This window comes from Sphaeramia orbicularis, chromosome 1, assembly GCF_902148855.1.
Source record: "Sphaeramia orbicularis chromosome 1, fSphaOr1.1, whole genome shotgun sequence".
Taxonomy (NCBI): domain Eukaryota; kingdom Metazoa; phylum Chordata; class Actinopteri; order Kurtiformes; family Apogonidae; genus Sphaeramia; species Sphaeramia orbicularis.
In genome coordinates this window covers 13927942-13952662 of record NC_043957.1, presented here as the reverse complement: position 1 = coordinate 13952662, position 24721 = coordinate 13927942, and the positions used below count along the sequence as shown (strand labels likewise).

Here is a 24721-nt window from a genome sequence, read left to right as displayed (position 1 = left end):
CTGACTTGTGTTTCAGGAGGTCCTGGGTTATAAAATTGACCACCAAGTGTCAGTCTACATGGTGGCTGTTTTGGAGTACATCTCGGCAGACATCTTGAAGCTTGCAGGAAACTATGTCAGGAACATTCGCCACTATGAGATCTCCCAACAGGACATCACTGTGGCCATGTGTGCCGACAAGGTGAGACGGGTTAGTTAGCCACGTTAGCAGTCTCTCACCTGTCAGTCTTTAACCCTGTGTTGTCTCTGTCTTTAACCCTAACCCTTTGACTGTCTTTAACCTTTCTATCTTCCTGTCCAGGTGCTAATGGATATGTTTCATCAGGACGAGGAGGACATCAGCGGCTTCCCGCTGATGGATGAGGAGCCGTCAACCAATGAGGAGCAGAGTTACTATGAACTGGTTCGGAGCTTCATGTCTGATGGTCGACAGTACCTGAGGCAGCTCAACCTGCTCATCAAGGTGTTCAGAGAGCCCTTCAACTCCAACAACATGCTGTTCTCTCAACATGTATGTATCACCTGGGTCATCTGCAGCTTTATCACTTGGAAACAGGTGTTCTGGAAGTTTGTAAACCCCATGTTTTCTGCCTAGGATCAGGTAAATTCATCTAAGTTTTGTTCTAGTTTTTCAAAGCATCATTCATTTGGATTACTTTGGTCCAGATAAAAACCCTTCCAAATGAGGAGATCTCGATATTAGATCTCTGAATAGGATGATGCATCACAGTGCTGACCACAGTTCTGATCAGAACTGCAGGTAGAACAGCTACAACAGGCCGCATTGGTTTCATTTTGTTAGTGAAATCCAGTTTAGGTCTAGTGATCCCTGAGGATCAGAAAAATCTGGATCAGTGTGTCATATCATGGTGATCCCAGTCCTAAAAGCTAAACCAACAGAAGGTCTGATTACATGTGGATCCCCTGGGTTCAGAGGTAATCTGATTGGACCTCAGCCATCAGAGTGGATCACATATTAGAAATGGATCACTGAAAAGAGAAACGTTCTGAAATGATTCCATCACATTCTCCAGATTCGGATTTGATCATAACTTCAGTATGTAGTGAAGTTTGACAACCTGTGATCCAAAGGTTTGATCGCAGCAGAATACCGGATTCACATCAGTTTTCAGAAATGACATGCCATTTGTTCTGTTTCTTTCTTAACAAATATGCAGTGTGTCTGACTGATTACCTGTATGATCAATGTGATTGATCAGGATGTTGATAGTATCTTCAGTCGAATCGTTGATATCCACGAAGTGACGGTGAAGCTGCTGGGCCTGATCGAAGACACTGTGGAGATGACAGATGAGTGCAGTCCTCACCCACTAGTGGGCAGCTGCTTTGAGGACCTGGCTGAGGTGAGTGTGCTCATCATGGACCGCTTTGATTATTTATTTGATTTGGATTGATCTGGTTATGATCTGATTTATTTGACAGGAGTTGGCCTTTGACCCCTACGAGACATATGCTCAGGACATCCTGCGCTCCGGTTTCCATGAATACTTCTTAAGTCAGGTGTCAAAACCAGGTGCCGCCTTCCACCTTCAGGTGAGCCAGCCCAAACCAATACTTCTGATTGGTTATTGAAACATCTGAAGGTCTATAAAATATACACATTAATGTTGTAAAATGCCCAGTTTTAAAAGGCATAATGGTTGCATGTCAATGCAGTAAAACATAAATGAAGAGCAGTAAAATTTACTGAACAGTCTGAAGATGTGTAAAGTGTACACATTAACGCTGTGAAATCTGAATGTAATGTAGTCAAATTTACTCTCTGAGAATGTGTAAAGTACTTGTAAAGTGTACAAATTAACACGGTACAATATAAACATAATGTAGTAAAATTGATGTGTTTTGAAGTTCAAGCAGATGTTTGAACTTCTCTGTGATGCAGAATATGTATTTGTACACGTCCCCTATAATGCTGACTTGGCCCGATTTGTCTGTGTTTGTCCATAGTCCATCTGTGAAGGGTTTAAGGAGGCTGTTCAGTACGTTCTGCCCAGACTTCTGCTGACTCCGGTCTACCACTGTCTGCACCTGTTCGAGATCCTCAAGGTGAGAATCCTGAATCTAAAACTTCACAGTTTTGTCACTATGATGTAAAGACTTTTTGAAATGTAATATAATCATATTATTATAGCAATTATAATACTAATATAATATATGCAGACCAGTCTGCTCTCAGTGTTAGACTGGAGTATGCTGCTGGTTCCGAGTCAGACCAGTTCTGTGTTGTTCCAGTACTGGGACTTTCCTCAACTGTTCTAAGCTCCTTTGTCCCGGCAGGATAAACCTCTGAAATACTTAGTCATGTTCTGCAGATTATTCTGTGCTGATGGGTGGGGGAACTCTGAAGAAACTGGTTTCTCCTTTATTCTCCAGTTTCTCGTCCTGGTGTTGAGACTGTGCAGTGACTGTTTTGTCCTACCTGTGTTCTCGTCTTTATGTCACTTTTGGATTCTATTTTTGGTCTATGGACACAAGCTTAAGACATTTAAATATTTTGTTCTCAAACAGTTCTAAAATCGTTCAGTACTTGACTTGTGAACTCAAACACCCCAACACAGAAGCTCATCTTGTTGATAGTATTAACTGGTCAAACATCATGAAAGTGGTTCTGATTTGTAAAGATCAACTCGATGAGCCTTGAGCAATGATTGAAAATTCAGTGAAAACCTCACCGGTCTTTGTTGAGGGAACCAGAGTGACACCAATATCAGGGTTAAACCACAAAAATATTTCATCCATACATTGTTAAAGATTCATTCACTGAACCCCACCCCTTGTATGTTTCCATAGCAACTGGAGGAGAAGAGCAAGGAAGAGGAGGATAAGGAGTGTCTGAAGCAGGCCATCACTGCCCTACTGAACCTGCAGAGCAGCATGGAGAGGATCTGCTCCAGGAGTCTGGCCAAGAGGAGGCTCAGGTACACCACAAACCTGCACTGGGTATAAAATATACTTTCACCTGGTATGAAGTACACCTATGCCAGGTACAAAGTGCACCTCCACCAGATAAATACTTATGTAAAATACAGACACCTAAACTGAGTTATCCATTTTCCACTATTCTTTTACTTTTCCCAACATTTTTACATTCTACAATTTTAATAGAAACTCAGTGTTGATTTTTTTGTTAATTTTGCATCTTCACATCTTAACAACATCAAGACTGATTTCAACCCTAATGGATGAAACAATAATTCGTAGAACAGATGGTTATAACAGTGGTCAGCCCTTCAAAGTCCTACTTTTAACTTGTGAATACTTTTTGCTTTATTGCAGTGGAAGATCATCCTTCTAGGCGAGTCTGTTTGAAGAGTAGTATCTAAATGTATACTAGAGTAAACTGGGTTAACCTTAAAACATTAATGAACCTGCTTTTTGTCCCCATACCATTACAAATCCTCATAGGCCTACACAGCAGGACTCCTCCCATCCTCCTGGCTTCCCTCTGGACCAAAATAGCCCAGTGGGTGGAGGTGGGCATGGAGGTGAGGTATTGTTAGCGCTGTAGATTAGTGAGTGTGGGGTCACAGTGGTGTTGTGAGAGGGAAGTTGCGTCAGCAGTTGGGAGGTGCTGCTCGTTGTTGTTGAGTTGGAAAAGAGTTGAGACACAAAGAACAACGCTGCTGAATGTTTACAGATTATTATTAAGACCTGAAGGGGAAGAGGAGGGTTTGGTTTATAAGATAATCTTTAAAAACCCGAGGAAGAAGAGGAGGCTGCCATGGACAGATGACGGGCTGACAGCAGGTGGATATGAGGACGTAGGTGATCTGAGGTTCCTCTTTGTGTTTCAGTTGTCCTCAGCAAAGGAATTTGGTGGAGGCAGACGAGGCCGATGGAGGTCGATCTGGGCCGTAGGTGTGGGGTTAGGGTCATTAGGTTGTAACTTGTTGGCTGTAGGTCATTGTCACTGGTTGTAAGTTGTTGTAAGTAGTTGAATGCAGAGTGATGTTGGTTGTTGAATTTAGTTGTGCTGTTGAATTTCAGAGTGAGTTGTAATTTGTTGTATTTGGGTGTAGGTTGTTGTTAGTTTTTCCATTGTTGCATTGTATTTTGGCGTGGGTTGTTTACTTTTGCATTGTATTTCAGGTTGCAGTCATTTATTGTCTTTCACTCCAAGTTGTTGTGGGTTGTATTTTGGTATGGGTTATAATGGTTTGGTGTATTTCAGCACAGGTTGTATTTCTGTGATGGCTGTTGTATTTTTCTTTGGTGTTGGTTGTTAGTTGTTAGTGGTACTTCTCTGGTTTTGGCCGTTGGTAGTTGTATTTCTACTCTGGTTTTGGCCGTTGGTAGTTGTATTTCTACTCTGGTTTTGATGTTGGTAGTTGTTGAATTTCTGCTCTGGTTTTGGTCGTTGGTAGTTGTATTTCTACTCTGGTTTTGTTGTTGGTAGTTGTATTTCTATTCTGGCTTTGTCACTGGTAGTTGTATTTCTGCTCTGGTTTTGTTGTTTGTAATTGTATTTCTAATCTGGTTTTATCATTGGTACTTGTATCTCTACTCTGGTTTTGTTGTTGGCAGTTGTAATTCTACTCTGGTTTTATCATTGGTAGTTGTATTTCTACTCTGGCTTTATTGTTGGTAGTTGTATTTCTACTCTTGCTTTATCGTTGGTAGTTGTATTTCTAATCTGGTTTTATCGTTGGTACTTGTATCTCTACTCTGGTTTTGTCGTTGGTAGTTGTATTTCTGCTCTGGTTTTAGTTATTGGTAGTTGTATTTCTGCTCTGCTTTTGGCCATTGGTAGTTGTATTTCTGCTCTGCTTTTGGTGGTTGGTAGTTGTATTTCTGCTCTGGTTTTGGTTGTTGGTAGTTGTATTTCTGCTCTGGTTTTGGTCGTTGGTAGTTGTATTTCTGCTCTGGTTTTGGTTGTAGGTAGTTGTATTTCTGCTCTGGTTTTGGTCATTGGCAGTTGTTGTATTTCTGCTCTGGTATTTGTCTTTGGTAGCTGTCTTATTTCTGCTCTGGTTTTGGTTGTTGTATTTCTTCTCCGGTCGTTTTTGCTGGTGAATGTTGTGAAAGCCTCAGTGTGTTGGCATACCGCAGGGGTTTATGTCGTAAACTGATTAGTAGCTGAATCAGTGACTGTTCTGAACTGGACACTTTAAAGGAGTTCAATGCTCATTTTCAGTGCTGTACTTTTCCATCAAAATGAATACACTGCAGCCTCTTCTTGACACTTGTTTTGTGATATACATGTTCCAGTTAAACCTGTTAAGCCACATGGTCAGATGACCGCATACATGGTAGGTTATCTAGACTATCATGGTCATTCACCATTAGTATATGCACTCCATGTGCATACATCTGCTGCTGAAAGTAGTTCTGACATGTTCCCTCCTGTTTGTGTTAAAACACAGCTGCTGTGTATTATCTCTGAAGCCTTTACTAAACCTTTCGTGAACTGTTTAATGTCTGTAAGTCAGAAGGAAACTACAACAGACAACTACTTTATTATTTGTTATGTTCAGGAGGATCCAGTGAGAGGTGACACACAAATCAGTATTCAGGAAAATCTCAGAGATTGACAATGCATCTTATTTCATCAACCTGGTGCAGTGAAACTAACATGTTCACCAAGACTACATCTGCAACCGTGAAGATTAGTATGTATCACCAGTACTGAAATCATCTTGACCCGGTGGGTGTTGGTCAGTCACATTGATGGATCACTTTCAGAGTGATTTAATTTGTCTGATTTTTCTCTGATCACCTGTTCTGTTCTGCATAGTAAGAGGATTTGCTGTTTTTTTTATCAACAGTCAAGTGAGCAAAAAAGGAGAATATGTGAAAGCTCAGATTCAGACCTTAGACCAACATTATCGTTTATTGTATTTGTTAAAGATCTAATGTCTAGATTATTTACTTTATAGATTTAGGATGTGAAGCACCATGATCGAACGTTTGTACCTTAAATGCATGCTGGGAATTGTAGTCTAACATGGGTCACACTTGATGTAAGCCATGATGTCACATTCACCTGTGTCTCTGCACCAGTCAGAACTGAGGGCCAAGGTCTTCCTATTGGACCGTGCAGGTTTGTACAGACCTGGAATATGTCGTCCTCCAAGAACTTGCTGGTAGAATAACCAACCCAATGATGAGCAAAAGGAGCAGTTCACCCACAGCGCCCCCTATCTGTGAAAGAAACCTCTTTTCCACTGAAGCAGTTCCTGGACTCATTGAGGCCTGGTGCTTAATTTGGAACTGACTGTTTTCAACAACCAGGTTTCAAATGGGCTAAAACCAAGTGGTAATAAGTCAGAGGCTGGAGGCAGGAACACTGACAGCAAAAGACCAATTAAAACTTGATTACTGTCATATTTAAAAAGCACACCTGGAGTATTGTCTGTTCTGTGTAGTTTAGCTGAACAAGAAGAAAATGACAGCTTCAGTTTAGGTATGATGTCAAAGCGGTAGATGTCTTTGCAGAAAAGTCACATGTTTCAGAAGAATCTGTCAACCAGTGCTCCACTTACCACACCGACAATATTATCTGAGATTTCCTTCTGGAAATGAACTGTTTTCAGTGGTTAAACGTGAGCTATGATTAATAATAATGTCTGCCTACATCAGGATGTTTGATAATGCTTCAGCTGAAACGATGCTTTATTTGTTAACTTGACAGTTTATTTCAGTTGTCAGATAAAACTAATCCCGTTACATTACGTATAGCTTTTAACATCTTCGAGAGGTGTTTGTTTTGGTTCCAGCTGTTGTTCGTGTTGATTTATTTTCATTAGTGTGGATCACTAAGGTTTAAGGTCCAATCTGTCCTCATGCAAAGAATAAATATTACAACTCTAAATCACAATTTTCTAAATATTACTGTTATTGGATCAGTGCAGAGAACATCCAGCATGGTCTTTTCAGAAGCTCTTGCCAAAATAAGGCAGTTGTCAGCATGGTAAAACTGGCTCTGACCGCCCAGCTTAGCTGATCGCCGCTTATTGAATCCTAGCATCTATCTTATTGAGTCAACCATATTTAAACACATACATGGACGCCTGAAATTGGGCTAGAACCAGTGCTGGGCTAGTACTGCCCTTGGGCTAGAACCAGTGCTGGGCTAGCACCACGCCTGGGCTAGCAACGGAGCTGGGCTAGCTCCAGAACTGCTTCAGTAGAAAACAGGAAATTATGAACATTTAATCTGACACAAATCATCTGTAAATGAAGCTTCACTAACACACTAAGACACGGTTTAACAGCAGATCAATAAAGCCATCATGGTTCCAAATCTGATCATCCATTTGATCAATGTATCTTTAACCCTAATCAGTCTGAAAATCTGACAGCTTTTTGATTTGTGCTGAGTTGTGCCTGTAGGCTGCATTAAGATGTCCCTTGGATAAATATAGAAATACATATAATTGATGTGTATCAGCTTAAGTGGAATAAGATAAATCTACATTTTATTAATCTGATGTTATTTTCTGCATCACTAAAGATGATGTTTAAAGTCTAAAATTTAGTACCTCCTGATGCTGACCAATTTGCTTGGATGCAAGTCAACACATATCAGATGCTCTGAATATCTGACTCAGCTGTCAGTCACACTTGTCAATCAAGGATCCAGTTGAAGAAAATTATACCAGACTCAGATGATGCATAGATGGTGGTCATGAAAATGTGTCTTTAAGGCCTGGAAAAGTCATGGATATTGGTAAAGATGAACCCTGGAGACAAGTCAAACCAAGTGTGATGGCTGTTCAAGCAACTGATTGGTATTATTGATAAAAGTGGTGAACTGTTCCTTTAAACAGGTCTGTTGAGATTTAATCATAGAACTGACACTGACAGTAGAACGTCTAAAATTAATCTGATTGCAGTGCTGACCATGTCTTTTGTCTTTTCTTCTTTTCTCCAAATGCTCCTTCTGTTCTGTCGTTCCTTTTGTCTTGTCCTGTTTCTTCTCTGTCCTGTCATTCTTTTGTTCTGTCTCTTTTTTCTTGTGTCATGTCTTCTTCTGTACCACCTTCTTTGGTGGACAGTGAGTCAGCGTGCCGGTTCTACAGCCATCAGATGAAGGGGAAGCACCTCGCCATCAAAAAGATGAATGAGATTCAAAAGAACATTGACGGCTGGGAGGGGAAGGATATTGGACAGTGCTGTAACGAGTTCATTATGGAGGGAACTCTCACACGTGTTGGTGCTAAACATGAACGGCACATCTTCCTCTTTGATGGCCTGATGATCTGCTGTAAATCCAACCATGGCCCGCCACGACTCCCTGGCGCCAGCTCCACTGCTGAGTATCGCCTGAAGGAGAAGTTCTTTATGCGCAAAGTTCAGATCAACGACAAGGATGATAAGGAAGGCGAATACCGCCACGCCTTTGAAATCATCCTGAAGGATGGGAACAGCGTGGTGTTTGCTGCCAAGTCGGCAGAAGAGAAGAACGGCTGGATGGCGGCGCTGATCTCATTGCAGTATCGCAGCACGCTGGAGCGCATGCTGGACTCAGCTCTACTACAGGAGGAGAAGGAAGAACAGATGAGACTGCCGGGCCCCGAGTTATACCGCTTTGCTGAACCAGACTCTGAAGAGAATGTGGTGTTCGAGGAGAACGTCCAGTCCAAGTCCGGGATCCCCATCATCAAAGCTGGGACAGTCCTGAAGCTGATCGAGAGGCTCACCTTCCACATGTATGCAGGTGGGTTTTCAGCTTTTAATGGGTGTGATGCTTTTCATAGGTTTATGATTTAGTTTTTCTTTTAGATTGACTAATTTTAGTTGAGTTTCTAATTTTTCACGTATTATAAGGATTAATTCATAAGATATGGAACAAGAGAATGTACAACATCAAATATGAAGGACGAAGCCATTGTTTATTGAAGGTTCCGTCATTTATTCTTGTATGTGAGCAGCCGTTAATGCTGAAGCAATTGTTTGTCCTGTTAGGGTCTGATTTTACACGACCGGTCTGATTGAAAAAGTGAAGGAATATAGAAAACTGATCACGGGACTTAACAGATCCATCAACAATCACCAACAGGAGAGTCTTAAAAAGAAAGTTTGAATTATCTGCAATGTTGTTGTATCAGGTTAGTGTTGGAATACAGACATGCGTAAGAGAACTGACGGGAACCAAAGCACTGGACTGCTGTGGACCAGATCAGCTGCAAAAACACGCCATAAAAAAAATCACTATTATTTGACGTGTGTGGTGGATATTTTGCCATCAGACAGCCACTTCTGATTCAGGCCAGATGATCTGCAGTAACACACAATGTACAAAAGACATTAGTGTTCTACAGACGATGCAACAAACAACCTGCCGTCTGTCCAGGGAAACCACTGAAACTACTTTTAATACAACAAACACTTAAACTATGAGTTTGTGAGAAGGTGCTACTTTAACAGGGCATTTTTGCATCTTTCCTCATGAAGACCTGTGCAAAGCTTCGCTGTGTTTGTCTGTAAACGGCTCAGCAGATGAAACACTATGGATATGACTTTTGACATCCAAACTATCACCTCTAACCTGAGGTGACAGCTGTATTCTCAAGAATGTCCAACTAAAGGAGTGAGCGTGGCCAATCAGGCAACAGTTGTGTGGTCATGTGATCATGTCTCTGTTTTCTCTCTCAGATCCAAACTTTGTCCGCACATTTCTGACCACGTACAGATCCTTCTGTAAACCTCAGGAGCTGCTGGACCTGCTGATGGAACGGTGAGTGGTGTTTCATCTACAGACAGTAATAATATAATTAGGAATAACTGACTATAAAGAAAAATAACTTCACTGTACAACAGCTTAGTTTTATTGATTGTGTTTCAATGTATTAAATTCACAAATAACGCTATAAACATGCCACATCAGTAGACATTTTTAAAAACAGATTAAAAATGTATCTTTTTTTGACAGCATTCTGTTGAGCTGTGTGTGCATGTGAGTTTAAGTGTGTGCACATACGATTGTTTACTTGCACTTGCACTTTTTTTTTTTAATGAATGTTTTTTACTGTAGCTATATTATATACCTGTTGTGAAGCACATTGAGTCTGCCTTGTGCGTGAAATGCGCTTTATAAATAAAGTTGAATTGAATTGAAACTAAAAGATTAGAGGAATATAAAACAGTGTAAAAATCAACACATTTCTAATGTATTCAGTGTTGGATTTGTCCAATATACAAACATACTGTTACATTAAGATCTTTTTTCTACACTATATAATGTTCCATATTGAAGATAGTTAAAAATCCTGCATTTTGTTTTGGTTTTCATTATCTGAGAAGTTCAACAGAACCATAATTGTTAATGTATGAATTTCTTGTTTTATTACTGACATTATCTGTAGTGATCAACATGTCAGACAGTGTACTACATACCGGTGTGTTTCTACAGGTAGTGTTCATAGTGTCAGGACATGTTTAGGTTCAATCTTTGAAACCGTTGGCTGATCTCAGGTCTGCTGTTCTGATTCTGTTCTGGTTCAGGTTTGAGATCCCGGAGCCTCGGCTGTCAGAGGTGGATCAGATGGAGGGTGGAGAGCAGCTGCTGAGCGCTGAACTTAAACGCTTTCGTAAGGAGTTTGTTCAGCCAGTTCAGCTCAGGTAATGCTGCCCCCTGCTGAACAGACATTCAAAGTGCAGCCATGTTTTTGCATTCGCTAGTGTCTTAATCTTTAACACGTTGACATCTCAGTATCTGGCTTCACCGTGTTTTATTTTTCTGTCCCACTGATTAAGATTAAAGTCCCAGTCCATTCAGTCTGTTACCATCTATTCTAAATTATTCATATTTATGTTTCTATGTGTACGTATACAGTACAAATCTGCGAGACATCAGTATTATTTATTAAAACTGAAAACCAGGTTGAAATCTAGTCAACTGTGTTTCAACGCCTTAGTCAAAACTGTGCAAATATTATTTTGGATTTTGTAAAAGGTGAATGTTTCCTCTGAAAGATCAACAGATTTATGTTTGTACTTGTCATGCAGCAACTTCATACCAGTTTTCAGATCAGGATTTACATTTTTTACTCACTGAAAACAGCAGTGCGAATCTAAATCTGGGTTTCAATTTGAGAATATTTTTTATTTTGTTTTGTTTTCAAATATGTCTTAGCAAACTTAATTCACTGAAATTTATTGCACAGGCAGCTTCGGGTGACACATGTTTTTGTCTTTTTCCATCTTTTTAGGGCTGAACGTCTAAGAATTTGTGTATTTGTGATTGGAAGTTGTTCAAATGCTAAGAAATGTCTGGCAGTGTTGCCAATGTCTGTGTGTTTACCCTGAAACCAAGTTTGACCTACATGTACCAAACTTGCATAAAACAAACTCTTTTATTTTCCATAAATCTGATGGGAATGTTGTTATTTTGAAAACCATGCATCATACTGTTAGAAACAACTCTAACTTTATGGAGGTTTGTCACAGCACCACCTACTGGTAACAGGAAGTCATACTTATGGAACAACCATTAAGGTGCATAAAGTCCCCTAAAAATAAAGATGTCCTCATTCTCATTCATCCTCATGAAGGGACAAACATCATCTGACTGAGTAGAGGTTTACATGACATTTTCTACGGATGACGTACAGAGACATGATATATTCTGTAGCACCACATAGGGGACACAGTAAGTGTCAGTGAAGGCCTAGATCTAGACCAGGACTAAGGTCATTTACATGTATGTAATAAAAACCCCATGGATTGTGGACAGCTCCAGCTTTATTTCCATCTTATTTTGTAGTTTTGATCTTGATGTGCCTCATTCAGTGTTAGGCTGACAATAAATCTGTCTGTTAAACTACAGAACATGTGGAGTGGAATATTCTACACAACAGAGGTCTGTCCCATATCTTCTTTACATCCTTCTCTAAATTAGATAGATAGATATTTTATTCATCCCATAGGGAAATTTACAAATTAGCCCATATTTACAGCCTACAATTTTTTTTCAAGCAGTCTTCAGGATTTTGCAACTTCTTTTGACATTTTTGGGATTTCTCTGAATATAATAATATACTTGTTTTATAATAGTTTCTATCAATGTAATCCAAAAAACATCCAGTACTACGACCTTATTTTTATTTAATTTCTACATTGTTCATATTTGATGGTTGTTCCTGACCTCATTTTGAGTGTATTAACTCACTGATCATTCCTTTTTCATATCGGAGCTGTTCATTTTCTTATCATAGAACTTACAGTATAGACGTTGAATCACATCTACTGCACGAGGAACTTCCAAACGACTGATGAAAGATGCAAGAATCCACAATTTACAACTATGTTTGTTTAGTTGAACGACATCTGCAGTATCTGATTGTGTTGTACTTTATGAATTTGTTGGGTTTTTCCTCTGCATTGTGATAAGGTCTTTGCTGTGTTAAGTGTCTAGACATCATATTTGTTGTGATTTTCAGAGTGTTGAATGTTTGTCGCCACTGGGTTGAACATCACTTCTATGATTTTGAGAGAGATGCTCACCTGCTGAGACGACTGGAGGAATTCATTGCTTCAGTCAGAGGTAAAACACAGTTTACATCCATTTTATTTGCCATTTAAAGGGTATTTTACAGGGATTGATACATCTATAGTTAGAGTCTTGAGGTTAGAGTTAGAGATTGTCAGTCTAATAAAGGTAAATCTGTTTACAGTCATTCATAAAGTCTGTGAGAAGTAAAAAGGTGCAGTTTAACAGCAGGAGTTTGAAGAACAGTTAATGTCATAGGCCCAGACCCAGTCCATCCCTTGGCCCTTGCACTTGGCACTACCCCTTGCAACTGGTAGGGGTTGAAACATTCCCCTATGAAATGAGACAACCCTTTTAGACCTGTTACGTCATCAGCAGTCATCGATGCCTCTATAAACAGATGCAGCAACTTCGTTTCTGAAATAATTCACCATGCTGTCAGCAGCTGTAATTGTCTCTGTTGCATGGGCTTTGGGCATCTTTTTGCAGCTATAAACCACAGAAATGCAGTCTATAATACATTGAATTGGCATTAAACGGTCGATCAAATGATTAAGTTGTTTATGAAGAAAATAATACATTTGTGTGTTTCTTTCATCACACTGCTGCACTTTTTTTGCTGTTTAGCTCTATCTGACCAATGATTCAAACAGAATTATGGGAAATTTCTCATACCCCTCCATTTGTAGTGTGGTCCCGAAAAATCTCTGTTTCGAGAGCCAAACAGTCCTCCCCCTTAGCCCTTCCCCTCAGAGTCATGGCGAATCAATACATCCCTACCCCTTCATGTGAACACACAAAAGGGAGGGGTAAGAGGTGAATTGGGATTGGGCCATGCTGTCAACCTTCAAAGACTGAGTTCAGATCACATAGGGGTGATACTGACTGCAGATGTGTGGGATCATCAGTCTCAGTGGAGGTGAACACCAGCTGGACTCATCAATCCTGAGTTAGCGTTGACTGGATGTGGACAAATTGATGCTCAAAGACAGAGACATTCAGATTTTCTGTCAAGTTTAAATCTCACCATCTACATTTTGTTTTGTTATGAGAATGTGATGGGTCGTCGTTGCCCACATCAATGGTAGTAAACACCAGATACTGAAATATATTGGAATAATATTGGAAGCGGGTTCAAATCGACCATGTCACAAAGGGTTAAAAATAGGACCAATGGCACTGTAGTTTACCGGCCAAATTAAAAACTTTGGGAAATGTATCCAGATGCCATTTATTATCACCCAGTTATGTGTATTCATTATATTACAGAAATAGCCCATGTTTTGGTCATATTCCAATCAGATCTGTAAAAAATTCAAATTCCAACTTGATATCATTGATATTTACTGAGTTATTGCATCAATCCACTTCCTATCTCTTTTAATGGGGAAATTTTTCAAAGTCACACCAAATCCAGAATCAGATCCGGATCCAAATAATTTCACTAACTTTTGTTGACATCATCATAAAGAAGCTATATACCAAGTTTGAAGTCAATTGGAATTGTAGTTTCGGAGAAGAAGGCGATTGAAATTTTTGTAACGGACGACAGACGCCGACGGACACCGCATGACAATAGCTTACGGCCTGTCAGCCGGTATGCTAAAAAGTCTTTATGTCATCAGATTTAATACTATGAAATAGCACAAATGTGGAAAACAGTAGGAAGTCTGTATAACACCTAGTAACTACAGTCTCTACCTGTTTCAGGTAAAGCGATGAGGAAGTGGGTGGAGTCTATCACTAAGATCATCCAGAGGAAGAAGCAGGTGCAGGTGAGTGTTCCCAGTCACAGCATCACCTTCCAGAACTCTCCTCCACCCATCGAGTGGCACATCTGTAAACCTGGAAACAGCGAACAGTTTGACCTCATGACGCTCCACCCCATCGAGATCGCACGGCAGCTCACCTTGCTGGAGTCTGACTTCTACAGGTAATACTGGTCAGGGGTCGGAGGTCACACATGTTCTGATTGAAGGACAGACTCTGATCTTCTGTGTTTATCCTCTCTGTTGGGAGTTGGTTTAAAGACAGTATGTAATGGTTTTTAACACAGACCTTATTTACCCAATGAGATCAAAGACTAAATGATAGTGTCCTGACCTGTTGACCTCTGACCCTGGATTTCTGCAGGGCAGTACAGCCGTCTGAACTGGTGGGCAGTGTTTGGACCAAAGAGGACAAAGAGATCCATTCCCCAAACCTGCTGAGGATGATTCGCCACACCACCAACCTGACGCTGTGGTTTGAGAAGTAAGGCTTCATCAATCCTTCACAGTTTGTTAAACATTGGTTTTCTGAATCATGATGCTAAATGAATCAGGTGGCTGTAAACAGATTGAGTAATATCCTCCTGAGACCCAGGAAAGTAAAAATTTTGGCTTTTTTACATTAAATAAATGCCTTGATTGGAAACGGCAAAATGCAACAGTTTTTTCAGGTACTTTTTTAGGTTTTTTTTAATGGAATGTCCTTTGCAGTGAACAGCGTTTTTATTTATTTATTTATTTATAAGTAAAACTGAAACTCTGCAAAGGACAAAAAGGCATTGCTGGCTCTCAGCAGGATATGACTTTACTGAATTAATACAGAAAATGAATGTAAATGACAGGTAAAGATAAAAGACTCCACCACATATGATGAAACATGTGAGACAACGGCTTTGACAAACTGTGGAGGAGTTTGAAGTTTCAGATGTTCACCAGCAGATCAGAGACAAACATGAGACTGACTCAGGTTTTGGGACTACGTGAATCAGATTCTGGATCAAATATGTGGTTCTGTCAACATACCCTGAAGAAGAACCAGTTGAAACTACATTTGGATTTTCTTTAGCTGACTCTCAGAAATTTCTTTTAACATTTGGATGTAAATTCCCATTTACTGACTATCTGTTGTCTGCTTTACATTCTTATCTAATCCTTCCTGAAGTAAAAACTCCCTCCTGGACTCCACAGGATGGACACGGACAGTAAAAACATCAGAGTCCTTTGATAGAATTAGTGTGTGTTCTGTTGGTTCTACTCTTTTAGGCCCACTTCAATCCTTATCGTTAGTTTCTGTTCTGATATGTCTGACCTCAAGCTCCAAGTGTCTGGTCACAAAACTTCAGAAAACTTTAGTCCTCTGTCATCAGTCAGACTGAATCTGAAGTGTTTCCTCTGTTTATTTAATCCACAGGCAGTCGCTCTTCAGATGAGATGTTTTTTTGTTCATTAGATAATATTTAAGGTGTGCTGGATGATTGACAGCCATCTCATAGGGTATTTATAAGGTGGAGGTGTGTATACTGATGTTGCTCTGCCCCCTACAGGTGTATTGTGGAGACGGAGAATCTAGAGGAGCGTGTAGCTGTTGTGTCCCGGATCATTGAGATCCTGCAGGTTTTTCAGGATCTGAACAACTTTAATGGAGTCCTGGAGGTGGTCAGCGCTATGAACTCGTCCCCGGTCTACAGGCTGGATCACACCTTTGAGGTAACACACTTGACAAAGGCCTGGTAGGTGGAGCTTAACGTCTACTCTGAGCTTTTGTTTTTGTTTGTTCTGGTCTGGTTTAGTTCAGTTCAGTTCTAATAGGAGTCCAGGTTTGTAGTATATGGTCTTAATATGGACACTGGATATACATAATGCTGCTGCCATCTGCTGCTTTTTCTGTTGTTTTGTTTGTTTTTTTAAAGGTTATTGTAATTAGATTAGTAAATGGCAATTGTTAGTGATGTTTTTTTGTAAAGCTGTTTTTTTTTTTATCTGTATCTCAGTTCATCAAATCAACCCATTGACAAACACAATGTTTTTTTTTCTGAAGTTATGGATGAGGTTTGATTTCTTCAGGGTTAGGGTTAACCCTCCTATGATGCAACAGGACACTGAGTGTGAAGGTAACATAAAATACAGCCTCATCTCCTCTAACAGCTGATGTTGTAACTGCAGTTTGGAACAAGAAACAGCTGTTGAATAGGCCTTATCGTTCCTTAAATGTTCTGAGATTATAAACACATTATGATGTATGTCTGACATTAACGCTTTCACTTATCCTTAAACAATTAACTGTTAAACTGTACAGTTTCAAAATAAAGTAATGAATGATGAATAAAGATATTCGAGTCACTGACAGTCTAAGTAATTAAATGTTTAACTGAATGTCATTTATACATCTGAATGGGAACCATTTTATTCTTTGGAGTTATTTTACCCGAAAGACAGTTTTTGCAGTTTTAACTTGTATTGTTTCAAACATTGGTGTGTGATTCACATGATGAGTAGTGCTGTCAGACAGTGACTACAAAGTGGAGTGAGATGAGACTGTGTTCCACCTTCTTAATTGGATTATGTTGAACCTTACAGTTCATATCACTGAACTCTAAATATGATCATCTTTTTGTGTTTTAGCAAATTCCAGGCCGTCAGAGGAAAATCCTGGAAGAGGCTCATGAGCTGAGTGAAGACCACTACAAGAAGTATTTAGCCAAACTGCGTTCCATCAACCCCCCCTGTGTGCCCTTCTTTGGTATGATCCAGCATTACGTCTGGTAGACGAAAACTAACTAACCTTAACCAGGATGTATTTCAGCATCAAGTCACACTGTTTAAGATGAAAATGGTTTAAAGATGCAACAAGACATAAACAATGTATAGAGGGAATGCACATATGTCACTTCCCCCCTGGGCCACACCCCTCTAAGTAAGACTGAGTGGCAAAAACAAACCGGCTCAACATGGCGGAGCATAGCAGTAATTACAGCGAGACCTGGAAAAATGTGGAATATAACATGAAATTAAAGACATTTGGACTCGACACAGATCCATACAACTACCAAACAACAAGTGGTCTACGAACATTGATATGTGGCCGGAAATCACCTATCCTGACATTTATATGTACCTGATTTCAACGCCAGGAAAATACACAATGCAAAGCCTGAAAGCATACAAAAGCCAAAGAGTTGTTGACATCCTCGTCATTAATTAGAGGATTACAGCTGGTGAGCACCTTCAATTCAACATACTATTGTTTTTGAAGTTTTATGTCAGTGAAGACGAATTTTCTTGGCAGTGATTGCCAAGGTAAAGGCCTAGCAGTAGTGCTCACAGTTCACTACTGATTTACTGTAGTTGAACCCTTAGTAATGACCCAAGTGAGTGTATGATCTACTTGTACTTTGGATATTTAAGTACAGTTAACATCAAATACTTGATACAACACAGCTACAACAGCTTTGTGCTTATTTGAAAAACTAGGTTAGCCTCAGTTTAAGCTAGGTCACAAATCATGTAGAGCACAAGGTTCATAATCATCACACAATTGAAGACAAAAACGTTTCAGTTATGAAACAAAAAAACTAAATGACAGATGCTAACATTAAGAGCTTTACTAAGAAGTAACGTTAGCCAAAACGATATGTAATTTAAGGTACGATTTTACGCAAGCATACAGCATAAATTAATGTTACCTGACACGAAATGACAACCACAAATCCAGGTTTCATTGCCTGGATTCCAGTTATTTCTATGAATAGCAGCGATCCATCTGCTTCTTCTGTCTTTGGGTTTAAGTTGCCGGTAAAACGATAGCTCCGAGTGCTTTTTAAACCTATTTGTGCAATCAATGGCACAACAGCTCTTCCCGATTTTTTTAGATCGTTCTAAAGTTTTCACAGTATTCAAGCCAAAGCCGCTACTCATCTCCTTCTTTCTGCCACTCAGTGGACGTAACCACGGTGACTTCCGCTAGCGGTGATGGCATGTGCATACCCTCTAGAGTGACAAAAACAACAAAAGATGCACTGAAATGGAAACAATGTCACAATATTAAGTGTGACATCACCGGACAACGAGGAGCCGCTGTTGCCATGGGGGAGTGGAACCTAGAGATGATCATGTGTTATGGTCAACTTGAATTTAATGGGTCACTAGGCCAAAGGTAACATATCCATGTGTTCCTCAGGGATCTACCTGACCAACATCCTGAAGACGGAGGAGGGAAACCCCGACTTCCTACGGAGACACGGAAAAGACCTGATTAACTTCAGCAAGAGGAGGAAGGTGGCCGAGATCACTGGGGAGATCCAGCAGTATCAGAACCAGCCCTACTGTCTGAGGGTGGAGAATGACATCCGGGTCAGTCTAGTAGACTATAGACTCAGTACATTCTAGTGCCAGACCAGAGGGACCAGGGAATAGGGGAAGACCCATGGATGCACAGCAAACTGAACTATAACTGTTAAAAACTAGAACTGCTGTTACTGTACAGAAGAGGAGGAGAGGGAAAGTCAGACAGGAGGAGGAACAGAGGAGCTCAGTGCATCGTGAGTCTCCCAGTCTAAGCCTATATCAGCATAACTAAGAGCAGCTTGAGCCACCCTAATTATAACCTTTATTAAAATGCAAATTTTTCTTCACCCGCTTAAATGTAGGCCCAATCCCAATTCTCATTTTCACCCCCCTTGGCCCTTGCACTTGGCACTACCCCTTGAAATGGGGTAAGGGTTGAATTATTCCCCTATGAATTGAGACAACCCTTCCAGACCTGTTACATCATCAGCAGTCATTGATGGTGCTATAAAAAGATGTGAAAGCTTTGTTTGCAAAAGAATTCACCATTCCATCAGCAGCAGTATCTGTTTCCATTGTATGGTCTTTAGGCATCTTTTTGCTGTTATCAACCGCAAAAAGCAGAAATACTCAAAAGAGAAGATGCATTCAGCTTTTTGCTACATTTGTCATAAACAAGCGGTCTATAATATATTGAAACGGCATTAAAAGGATGATCAGATGATTAAGTTATTTACGATTAATATTTAATGGCTAATTTTTTCTACAACATTCTACGTTAGAATATGCCTTATTTAACAATATTTCACAGATGAAAAGAGGCAGTCCTAGAAATCTGTTTTACGTGTGAGTTAAATGATAAATCTCTAGAATAGCTCACTGACTAAGTGGTGTAGTGAGGAGATTCATTATTGATATTAACAAAATTAAAACAATCTGTTAGGTAGGATTTAAACCACTTTAATAGGAGGTTTGATTACAGCCACATTTAAAGGACCGTGTTGCATAGCCTGTTGATAGTGAAAGACTGATGATATCAAAGAGGTGGTGCTAAGTAGTGGTTGAGCATCTTTAATCAGCCTTGTTGGAACTGGGTCTAAGAGAAGAAGTAGATGGTTTGGATGAAGAGATTGACAAAATTAGCTGCTTAACCTCTGTGGGAGAAAATGGGTCAACAGTCAACTCTGTAATTGATGAACGATGTCACTTCCTGTTTGATGATTGTGTTTTCTGGAGCAGAAGTTCTTTGAGAACCTGAACCCAATGGAGGACCAGTCGGAGAAGGATTTTACTGATTATCTGTTCAACAAATCTCTGGAGATCGAACCTCGAAATGCCCGTTCCTTACCACGATTTGTAAGTGTCACCATGGCAACCACACACCTGTCTGAATGTATATTTGTTGTTAGTTTTATTTTATTTTAATTTAATTTTAACGTTTAAGTGCATTAACGTTTAAGTGCATTATTATTAGTTTTATTTTCTGTAACTTATTACTTCTAGTTTGATAGTTGTTTCAGTTATATGATGAAGAAGCCTCCCCACTGATTGGATGATTCCATAATGGAATGTATCAGTATTGTAGGTGAGTCTTTAACCTGCTGTCCCTGCCCCCTTCTCTTTTCAGGGGAAGCGGTACACCTGTCCTCTGAAGTCTCCGGGGATCCGCCCCACCTCAGCACGACCAGGTACCATGCGCCACCCGACGCCACTGCAAAATGAACCGAGGAAGATCAGCTACAGCCGCATCCCTGACAGTGAGGCGGAGGGCGGAGCCGTGTCCGCACCCAATTCCCCCCGCACGCCACTAACTCCACCCCCTGCCTCCGCCGCCTCGAGCACCACAGATGTGGGCAGCGTATTTGATTCACCTCAAGGTCCCAGCAGCCCCTTCCATTCAAGTAAGCCCCCCTGCCATTAGCCTGACCCCACTGGGGTATTCATGTCCAGTGTCCAAATGGTTCTTTGATGATCAGTGTGTTCCAGATGACCTTGGGAAAGCTAGAGCCATAATGTTTTGTGTGACCTAAACAGACTAACCCATACTAACCTCCATCCGTCTGCACTTCTGGATCCATCAGTGTCTTGAATAAACTGTCGGTCCTGGTCACAGCAGGTGGTTGTTAGGATGTTGTATCACACCGATTATCCTCAGGGTGACTTCAGAGGTGGACATAATGCTGCCAACTGACCAGTCAAAGCTCTGAGATGATCCTAAGGACTTTTTCTTTTTTTAGAAAGGAGAAAGAAATCTCACTCAGGATTATGATTTAGAAAGTGAGAGGGTCTGAGGAACGACCATTTAAACCCTGTGTCTTCTCTGTGCGATATGGACTAATATATAACCTGGGTGAGAACGGTGTAGGATTTTATTAGTGAATAATAATAGATTTGACAGTGACTGTTTTTCTATTTGTTCATATTCTCAAACATAAACGTCATCAGGACTGAATTGAGACTCAAGGTTATAGTATCTCATATGAATCCAACAGAATAAACCGTTTTCATTGTAGTCAGATTTTGGAAACTCATTTTATTATCACTGTAGGGAAATTGAGGATAATGATGATGAGACCGACTCCTTTTTATTTGAGCTTTTTGTCCCAGTGTGGTCCATGTTTAGGGTTAGACTAACCCCAGAACTGATGTGATACGGGTTAGAGTATCAACATTCACACATGGACAGTTTCTTTCCTTCCTGTGTTGGTTTTAGTCTGGTTTATACATTCCTCTTGTCTGTTTACAGACACCATTGTTGTGATAAAAATGCAGCTGACCTTGACATTTAAATGTGATTGGTCACTTGGTGTCAACTCCGCTTCTTTGACATGAATTTGCTCATAACTAGAGTCAGAACCCTGTTGGCAAAGGGAAAACCACTTGGTGATATTAGCAGAGCTGAGTAACAGACAGGTCATGGATGTACTGGACCTTCTTGGTGATTCATGTTGACCTGTTTCCTCCTCTTCTGTGCAGCTTCTGACAGTATCTTTGCTGTGGTCGCTCTTCCTCATGGCCCACGTTAGTATGACCCTCCTGAGCCTCCATCACCTCCACACACTCACTTGTCTGACACTGAGTCACCTATACACTGCATTTAGTCACTGTCGCCATAGTAATGGCCCATCTCCATAGAAGCCATAGCCAACAGATCATGTTATGTTCTGCTGATGTTCCACCAGGTTTAGGTTCATGTTCTGTTGATACATCATTATGTTCTTTTTAATGCTCTCAGTCTTGTTTTTACATTTTTTTGTGCTCTCCGTGTTCCCTGCTCTCACAACACTCTGTTTTCAGTGTCCCATGTTGTTTCAGTGTTTTATCAGCATGCTCACAGTGCTCTGTTTTCTCAGGGTCATCATCTGTCTCATCCATGGTCAGTTTCAGTCGGGGGGATGATGTTCCGGTTCCTCCTCCTGTTCCTCCTCGCAGACGCCCAGAATCAGCGCCGGCAGAGTCATCCCCTTCCAAAGTAAGTCAACCTGATCAATTGCCTGTTAGAAGAGATCAGTGATCTATAAACAGTGTCCGATGAGGTAGATCTACTACTGACACCACAGCTCCAGGGAATGTTCAGGTGCTCAAATCCTTCCACCTGGTCATGGTCTGCTGACTTCAACAGGACATTGTTAGACAGTGAATACTTCCAGGGCTTAAGTCCCACTGTCAGGGCTTGTGTTGTAGAACCAGAACCTGGGTCCTCAAAGAAGGACTTTGAGCACTAGGGCTCAGGTCTCTGAGGTAGTTGGGAAGCCCTTGGGGGTGAATTAGACCAGACCAAAGTTCCTGAGGGCACTGGATGTTGTGGGTCAGTCCTTGCTGACAGACCTCTTCAACATCCTATGGGATACTGGTTTGGATCGGGTGGTGGTTGTTTTTACTGGACCAGCTCTTTACTCTCAGCAGGGGCTAGGGGTTCATGGAGGTTATTCAGTTGGTCCACCTGTGTTTTGTGGAGGCATTACCATTTCCTTTGTGGTATACTGTCTTTATGAGTGTGAGGTCTGTATCTTTAACTGAAGTCAGTGTTGTCCACAAACTCCTACTCCTCTTTCCAGGTGCCGAGGGATGCAGGAAGTGTGGTTTGTCCATGGTCACATCTATGTTTCTTGTATATGATGCAATCATAGGTTTAAGTACTTTAGTCTTGCTCACAAATGGTCTGATGTTCTTATTTCCTTTTTGATCTACGTTCCTATCCTCACCGATGGTCATGTGCTGAGGATCATGAACTAAAGACTGAGATCACAGATACAAGTAGTGCAGATGGGTGCAGGGAATTAGGTCAGGAGTTCATCTTCAGGAGGAGAACAGAGTAGAGCTTGTGTTCCTCCAGTTCCAGCAGTCAGTTGAAGTGGTTCCTCTAGTCAGTTGCTTCCTGGATGCCTCCCTGCTCAGAGGTTTCATGTCCTAGGAGCTCATGGTTTGGACCCAGGATGTGGTCTGAGCTTTTCTTTTCTCACTGCTGAACCTGAGACCAAGGTAATCATGGATGCGGAGCAGTAGGTCTAGGCTCATCATCTGGTCTTATTTCTTCATGACCCCTATACAACCTAGTATCATAATGTATTAGTTATATTATATCTCATACGCTTGTCTCCCCTACAGATGATGTCACAGATGATTGACAGCCCCCCAGCTGTTCCTCCTCGTCAGCCTACCTGTAAGCTCCTCCCCCCACGTTATTCATCATCGCTGTCATCCTCATCGCCCCCAGACTCACCACCCTCCCTCCCCCCTCGGGAACCTCTTAGTTCCCCCTCGCCCCTCCACCTGCTGCCCCCTCCTCAGGGCCGTCCTCAGGCCTTCTTCCCCCCCTCCTCAGGCCCTACCCCCTCTGCCACCCCTGCCCCCTCCACCTCATCACCCCTTCCCCTTCCATCCCCACCACTACCCCTCCTCCCGTTGGACGGCCCCCCTGTCCCTCCTCGACACGGCCCCCCAGTCCCAAAACTGCCTCCAAAGACCTATAAGAGGGAGGCGCTGAGCCACACCCCCCTGCTGGACACGCCTCCTGCACTCTGATTGGACAGTGGGGGTGGGTTTTCCTCTGATTGGACAACAACACTACAGCTGATTGGATCAGAACAAACTGAAAGTTCAAAAGAAGAAACTGAACTAAGAAAACAAACATCTTGTGCCCTTATCACAAACAGATACACACAATCACACAAACATTCAAATACACAGATAGACAAACATATAAACTGAATGTGTCATCAGCTAAATGCTGATATAATGTTCAATGTTGTTGGTTCTGATCTGGTTGTCATCAGATCACACCTAACTGGACTTGAGAGGATCCTTACAGGATAATGTGGGTAATGTAGTGCTCCACAGACTGAGGCTGAGCCTTAAGGTACCAGAACCAAAGAGGTACTCTGTTTAGACAGGGTTCTGGAGGATGAGATGGTTCTGCTGTGATTTTTCTTGTTCGTCAATGAAGATGGAAAAAAAGATGAAGATGGACTTCTTTAAACAAGGGAATAAATGTGTTTATACACTGATGTGATGGAGACCAGCCCAAGTCCTGTCTGCGATTTGTTCATCATATTGACCCCTTCAATTCAGTTCATTATGAATTCTATCCTCTGATTCAACATTTGTGGGTGTTTGGAGAAAGCAGACAAGTTGATAAAACAGGTGGGAGCAACCTTTAAAACACTTAAAGCTGTGGAACTCAGCCATATGGGAAAAAAATATAATATAGACCCCCCCCCCATATTATAGATGATTAACAAATTTAATCAATCATTTGTGGCTCCATGAACTGAAGACAAAGCTTGTTTAAAGAGTAAATTTCGAAAACTCCAGGACATTAATGAGCTAAGAACTCATTCACATTTAATGTTACTCTGTTTCCCTACTCTGGAGGTGTTTGTCATAATTATCAGAAATCAAACTGGTGGAAAGTCTGAACCACATTTCTACGTTAAAGGATGAAGTAACAAAGCTCCACCGAGGGCCAGCGTCATTACAACGATGTGCATTAGGATCCTGGTTATCGTCAGGTCTTAACAGTATTTGGTCTTTGTAGCCTCTGTATCAGCGATTGAGGTTAGTCAGCTGTCTTCTGGTTCATTTCTGGATTTTCAGGATCACAAAGGTAGTTTAGTTCTTACCAGGTGAGTCACCATGGACACTGACAAGGTGATGTTTAGGACTGAAACACTAGGTTGACTTGATGCAGGGTTTTTAAAGTGAGTTTTAACAG

General features: G+C 41.0%; 2 protein-coding genes across 3 annotated transcripts in view; both read left to right on the top strand.

Annotated features, from left to right (window-relative positions):
• Nucleotides 1–24028, top strand: part of LOC115427147 (son of sevenless homolog 1-like) — a 28738-nt gene extending 4710 nt beyond the window's left edge. The window contains exons 4-23 of one of the 2 annotated variants that reach the window (XM_030145613.1): nucleotides 17–181; nucleotides 302–511; nucleotides 1221–1364; nucleotides 1444–1554; nucleotides 1969–2067; nucleotides 2812–2939; nucleotides 8019–8680; nucleotides 9619–9700; nucleotides 10468–10584; nucleotides 12405–12508; nucleotides 14165–14387; nucleotides 14588–14707; nucleotides 15768–15930; nucleotides 16846–16963; nucleotides 18401–18573; nucleotides 19747–19863; nucleotides 20135–20408; nucleotides 21484–21528; nucleotides 21861–21979; nucleotides 23116–24028. In XM_030145613.1, the coding sequence (XP_030001473.1) occupies nucleotides 17–181; nucleotides 302–511; nucleotides 1221–1364; nucleotides 1444–1554; nucleotides 1969–2067; nucleotides 2812–2939; nucleotides 8019–8680; nucleotides 9619–9700; nucleotides 10468–10584; nucleotides 12405–12508; nucleotides 14165–14387; nucleotides 14588–14707; nucleotides 15768–15930; nucleotides 16846–16963; nucleotides 18401–18573; nucleotides 19747–19863; nucleotides 20135–20408; nucleotides 21484–21528; nucleotides 21861–21979; nucleotides 23116–23532 (3591 nt within the window). In that variant the 3' untranslated portion in view covers nucleotides 23533–24028. The remainder of the gene's footprint in view (nucleotides 1–16; nucleotides 182–301; nucleotides 512–1220; nucleotides 1365–1443; nucleotides 1555–1968; nucleotides 2068–2811; nucleotides 2940–8018; nucleotides 8681–9618; nucleotides 9701–10467; nucleotides 10585–12404; nucleotides 12509–14164; nucleotides 14388–14587; nucleotides 14708–15767; nucleotides 15931–16845; nucleotides 16964–18400; nucleotides 18574–19746; nucleotides 19864–20134; nucleotides 20409–21483; nucleotides 21529–21860; nucleotides 21980–23115) is intronic. The other variant, XM_030145701.1, reaches the window with a different exon arrangement.
• LOC115424551 (son of sevenless homolog 1-like) lies at nucleotides 7984–23532 on the top strand. Its single transcript, XM_030141933.1, has 13 exons — nucleotides 7984–8680; nucleotides 9619–9700; nucleotides 10468–10584; nucleotides 12405–12508; nucleotides 14165–14387; nucleotides 14588–14707; nucleotides 15768–15930; nucleotides 16846–16963; nucleotides 18401–18573; nucleotides 19747–19863; nucleotides 20135–20408; nucleotides 21861–21979; nucleotides 23116–23532. The coding sequence occupies exons 1-13, from the start codon at nucleotides 7984–7986 to the stop codon at nucleotides 23530–23532; spliced, it is 2724 nt and encodes a 907-aa protein (XP_029997793.1).
• Nucleotides 24029–24721: the final 693 nt, after the last annotated feature.